At 52.7% G+C, this 5499-nt stretch overlaps 1 protein-coding gene across 2 annotated transcripts in view; it reads left to right on the top strand.

Moving 5' to 3' along the window:
• POFUT2 (protein O-fucosyltransferase 2) overlaps positions 1-5499 on the top strand; it is a 29680-nt gene that overhangs the window by 22437 nt on the left and 1744 nt on the right. The window contains exon 9 of one of the 2 annotated variants that reach the window (XM_023194499.1): positions 350-2000. The exons of the other annotated variant lie outside the window; for it this stretch is intronic. Within the exon in view, the coding sequence (XP_023050267.1) occupies positions 350-503 (154 nt within the window). The 3' untranslated portion in view covers positions 504-2000. Of the gene's footprint in view, positions 1-349; positions 2001-5499 lie in introns of those variants that run through there. 2 annotated transcript variants of the gene reach the window in all.

Below are 5499 nucleotides of genomic sequence, written 5' to 3' on the forward strand. Positions count from 1 at the left end.
TTCGACCTGCACCGGCGTGCCCGGTCCAGGAGGTATTCGACCTGCACTGGCGTGCCTGGTCTGGGATTTGGTGACGGAGAGGAGAGCTTCTGGGGGGGCATGTGGTGGGACAGGAGTGTGGTGGCTGCTGATCGTGGGGTGGGGATGGGGCTGCAGCACCAGGCAGAACCCCTCAGGGCGCAGATGTCAAGGGCACCTGAGCGAGGGCTTCCAGCAGGGAGGCGGCTGTGTCGGTTCCATGTAACTCTGGAACTCATTTCACTCACCTGCTCCTCTCAGTTCTCCCTAACTCCGAAACCTCTGTGATCTCAGTTCTCCCTAACTCTGTAACCTCTGTGGTCCTTTGCAGGTTTTTTATCGGCACCTCAGTCTCAACATTTTCTTTTCGGATTCATGAGGAAAGAGAAATCCTGGGGTTGGACCCCAAGACGACATACAACAGGTTCTGTGGAGACCAAGAGAAGGCGTGTGAGCAGCCCACGCACTGGAAGATCACCTACTGAGAAGGCTTCTCCGGGGCTGCTCCCGGACCCGACTGACGTGGGTGGACGCAGGCTCTGTTGCTGCGGAGTCACCGTCTGCTGCCAGCCAGGAGCTCGGTGGACAGGACTGTCCCTCACAGGGTCCCAGGCCCAGAAGAGGCTCCACGCCTCCAGAGGTGCAGCGCGTCTCGAGTTGTGCTCTGTCCTTGGCGTTTCCAGCCGCCATGGCTGATGAAGAGGCTCTGCTGCCCTCGGGGGCAGTTGTGTTTTCAGGCATTGTCTGTGAACCCACAGCTCGGTGGCCAGCAGGGCCCGCGTGGTGACCCAGAAGCAGGAGTGTCTGTCAGGCTCCAGCTCTGGCGTTATCAGCCACCTTTCACGTCTTCATATTTTAAGCGCGTTGAGGATAGATGTAGGCGGGTGAGCTGCCCTCCATCGGGTGGACACGGGCTTTACATTTCCCTGGGAGCCGGTGCAAGGAGAAGAGTCATTTTCCATGTCTGCAGAATGAGCAGGCGCCTCACGAATCCCTCTGTTGCCCTCCACGCAGCGGGAGGCTGCCTGTTTGTTTCCTCCTGGGACGTGTGCAGGGCAGACCTGGTGCTGCAAAGGGAAGGGCCTGAGGCCTCAGGGAGCCCTGTGGAGGGATGACAGTTCAGGCCCTACCGTCAGCACATCAGAGTGCTGGGAAGGTTCTCAGTGGCGTCTCTGCGACACTCGGTGGATTGTCTGTAGGAAACTTGCAACTCCGCTCCTCACACCAGGCCCAGCTGGCTGCCCCGCCCTCGCCCTGGCTGCCCCGCCCTCACCCTGGCTGGCAGGTGCACGTGGGGCCTCCGGGTCCACCATTCACTATTGAGAGCTAGAAATGAGGAAGGACAGTCACACCAACTCCAAAAGGCTGTCTAGGATGAGCTGCTTTATCAGGGAGCTCCTTGTACCCATTTTACAGAAATCATTTTTAGGTCTTTGTGCCACGACCACGAGGGGTGTGGCAAAGAGGGCAGCGCTGGACGCAGAATCTGTGGAAGGTGCAGCAGTGCCTCAGGGGTCCTCAGGTCAGGGAGCCCCCCTCTCCCTCTTGGCCCATCACCCTTTTGTGACTTCCCACCATGGTGTCGTGTGACCCTCAGGCTGGTGGGGGCTGAGTCCTCACTGAGCACCCACTTTCCACATCTGCTAGAGGCGCAGTGACACGGACACTTGTGTGACAGAGGAGGGTTAGTGAGGAGGGACAGACAGCTCTTCCCTTCGGAGCCTGGCTAGTCTAGGACATCACCTTGCTGTGTCTTCTCCTTCTCAAGCTTTTAAAATTGACCCTGAACGTGTGACAGGGTCCTATGGTGTTACTCAAAGCTGTGCAAGGTAAATGGTGACATATTTATTCTTTTCCCATTTGTTCTAGAAACAGTGCCTTTTTCATCAATCGCATTTTCCAGGTTGAGAGCTGTATAAAACATTTTGGACTGTGACCATGTACTTTCCTTTTTAAGAAAAATAAACTGCTTTATGGTAGTTAGCTGTGGAGCGTAGACTCATTAGACTCATTTCCTGCTACCCAGCGGAAGGTGGAAGAACCCTTTCACATCTCCCAGAAAGCAGATAGTGACCACGTGGTGGAACAGGGTAGGGGCCGCTCCTGCTGGCCTGTGAGTGCTGTGGCATCTGCATCAGGGCACCAATTCTGCCAGAGCCCCTGGGGCCCCCAGTGTTTCCTGGATCTGCTCAAGGGGCCCTGCAAGCCCTCGTCATCATCAACAGCAACCAGCCCTCTGTTCATTAGACTGCTGGGAGGCCTCTTTGGGGAAAGAATTCCACAGCTGTGAAAGTTTGAAAACTGCCAGGTTTTTAGGCACATGGGAGATGGCAGTATGGCCTTTGTGAGTTTAATTGTGGTGGGAAGAGACCAGCCAGTGAGAAGATTGTGTGCCAGGTGCTGGTAAATGCTGCAGAACTCAGTGGAGAACACAGCCTGGAGGAGGTGGGAGGTTGGGAGGGGCCCAGGAAGGCCAGTGGGGCTGTGAGAGGCAGTGGTCAGGAACAATAAGTACAGAGGCCCCAGGGCACATACGGCCAAGGCGGAGAGAAGCTGGTGTCCCAGATGGAGCAACTGGGCCAGTGATGCCGCGGGAGGATGTGTGGGTAAGATGCCTCTGTGGAGCCTGAGCAGAGCAGGGTGTGATGTGACTGTGTAGAGAATAGCCTGGAAGCCGGAGGCTGGTGAGGAGGCTCTTGCTTAGTCCTGGTGAGACACAATGGTCAAGAGTGTTGAAAACTTGATCCTGGACACGGTGGCTCACGTCTGTAATCCCAGCACTCTGGGAGGTCAAGGCGGTTGGAGTGCTTTAGGTCAGGAGTTTGAGACCAGCCCAGCCAACATGGTGAAATCCCGTCTCTACTTAAAAAAAAAAAAAATTAGCCTAGCGGGCGTGGTGGTGCATGTCTGTAATCCCAGCTACTTGGGAGGCTGAGGCAGGAGAATCACTTAAACCTGGGAGGCGGAAGTTGCCATGAGCTGAGATTGTGCCACTGCACTCCAGGCTGGGGTGACAGAGTAAGACTCTGTCTCAAAAAAAGAAAAACTTTAGAGTTTATTTGAACAAAGAACAGTGCATGAATTGCACTCAGAACCAGGAGAGGCTCAGCGAGCTCTACCCAGCAGCATGGGCAGGCAGCACTTAAAGACAGAACACGAAAGTGAGGCACGGAAACAGCCTGATTGGCTGCGGCTGAGCCTCTGCCACATTTGGGTGTGGTCTGATCCACTGGCAGCTTATGACAGACTCAGCTACTTGTTACAAGAATAGACTTACTGGGTTGAGTTTGTTGACATGCTTCGTTAGGTTGCAGTTCACTAGGTAGGAATTCAAAGAATGGCCAGCTTTAGGCCAGATGTAATTTAACAAAAGGAGCCGGTGTGGGCGCATCCCTGGAAGGAGGTACTGGGTCTGAGAGCCCAGGCGCACCCTAAGGGGTTGTCTTAGCTGCTGCAAGGATGATGGAACCCTCTCCCTTTTTTAAGCTAATGGTCTTTTTGTTGCAGGGAGAAAAGATGGACTTGCAACTTGGAATGGATGTAAATCATAGTGTTTTCAGCACTGTTGGTTGTGCTCAAGTACACAGCCATGGCCTATTCTGCCAGCTCCAAGTCATGGTTCCAAAGACTTTTAAAACAGTCCAAAGATACTCCCTTGATAAAGGTTTCATTTTTAAAATTTGTGTGAATGGTGGCAGCCTGACCCTGTTTCACTCCAGTGCAAGGCAGATGACACCAAGCCAACATGCAGAGGCCTGGCCAGGGTGTTGTCACTGTGAGTTGGGGCACGCAGAAGCACAGGGGGCCGTCCTGTGGTGGGCTGGGCCCAATGGCTCACCCTTCACCTTTTTTCCGCACATCTTCCTGGAGTAGACCACGTTTAAATGTTCGTTTTCAGTAAGCAGCTGTGACTATACTAACACATTGAGTTAGAACCATTTGAATACGTTTTGAATCTGCTTTTTCATTGTTCACTTTTAATACTATTAACTAAAGCATTTATTTGGGAAACACAGGATTGTGATTTGGGTAAACCGAGTCAGGGTGACCCTGAGCAGTGTCCTGGAAGGCAAACACTGGAGAGTTTTGGTTTTTCTCTTTGTTTGAGATGCATTCTGACTCTGCTGCCCAGGCTGGAGTACAGTGGCACGATCTCAGCTCACTGCAACCTCCACCTCCTGGGTTCAGGTGATTTTCCTGCCTCAGCCTCCTGAGTAGCTGGGACTACAGGTGCGTGCCACCACCACACCCAACTAATTTTTGTATTTTTAGTAGAGATGAGGTTTCACTGTGTTGGCCAGGCTGGGTCTCAGACTTCTGATCTCAGGTGATCCACCCACCTCAGCCTTCCAAAGTGCTGGGATTACAGGTATGAGCCACCTCTGCCGGCCTGGAGAGATGTGTATAGGGGATTTCCACAAAGGGTTTTTGGAGGCAGTTCATTGCTAGGGAGAAATCCTACATGAAGCCTTTTCTGGTGGGTTAGTTCTTCAGGGCCCTCCCAGCTGGGAGATGTGAAGGCTGTCAGGGGCTGACTTCAGCTGCTGGTCCAAGTCTACGGGCGTCCTGTGACCTGGCCGTCAGCCGTGTGAATGCAGGCCTCCCGCGGCCACCCAGTTCCACTTAGAAAGCCTTAGCATTGGTCACTTCATTTTCTTTCCCATTTCCCCCTTTTGATCAAGTTCTTCCTCCAGAAAGTCACAGATCAGTTGGTGAATGTGATGTTGTCCCTCGTTGCTGGGAGGCACTTGTCCCAGGGAGTCATGTCCCTCACTGGGGACGTGGCCTCAGTCAAGCTCTAGTGTCACCTGCTTCACCTCCGGGTCCGTTTTCATTTCAGGGGATTGTCTGAATTCCAGCAGGGGGTAGAGGTTTCTTTAAATGAAAAGCCTGAATCCAGGGGCCGACACCTTTTAGTTTGACAGCACAGGGATTGGTAAGGAGTACCTGACGCGGACTCTTCGCTGAGGTTGAAGGAAATCTTTCTGTCAATGTCTTTTCCAGTAGAGAAAATGATCAGGCTGAAGGTCGTGATGTCTGGTGCCTTTATCTCCTGGGAATACACCATGTAAAGACTGACCAGGGTATGACTTGTGTGAACCGCCTTCATTATTCCTTTACAGTATTGAAGCGTGTCTCCTTAATACATGGACTGTTCAGAGCAGAAGGGACTCTGCACATCGACCCTGCCGTGATCATTTCAAAAGGTGACAACTTGCAGTTTCCAAAAGGTGCAGACCTTAGATTCAGAAGGACCACAGGACGTGCCTTTGGCCAGGGCAATTTTAGTGCTTCCTGAAATTTTGCCAGTTGAATCTTGGTGATGCCATCTGTGTGGGAAAAAAAGAAAAAGTCTGTTTCCAAACTCATCAACAACCCAAATGAGGGGCAGGAGGAGACCTGGGCCCAGGACTCCATCTTTCAGTGCTTTATCAGCCTCTGTGAGTTCAGACACTGTTTTGGAGACAGGCAATGTTAGAG

Source organism: Piliocolobus tephrosceles, chromosome 19, assembly GCF_002776525.5.
Source record: "Piliocolobus tephrosceles isolate RC106 chromosome 19, ASM277652v3, whole genome shotgun sequence".
In the NCBI taxonomy this organism is placed as follows: Eukaryota; Metazoa; Chordata; class Mammalia; order Primates; family Cercopithecidae; genus Piliocolobus; species Piliocolobus tephrosceles.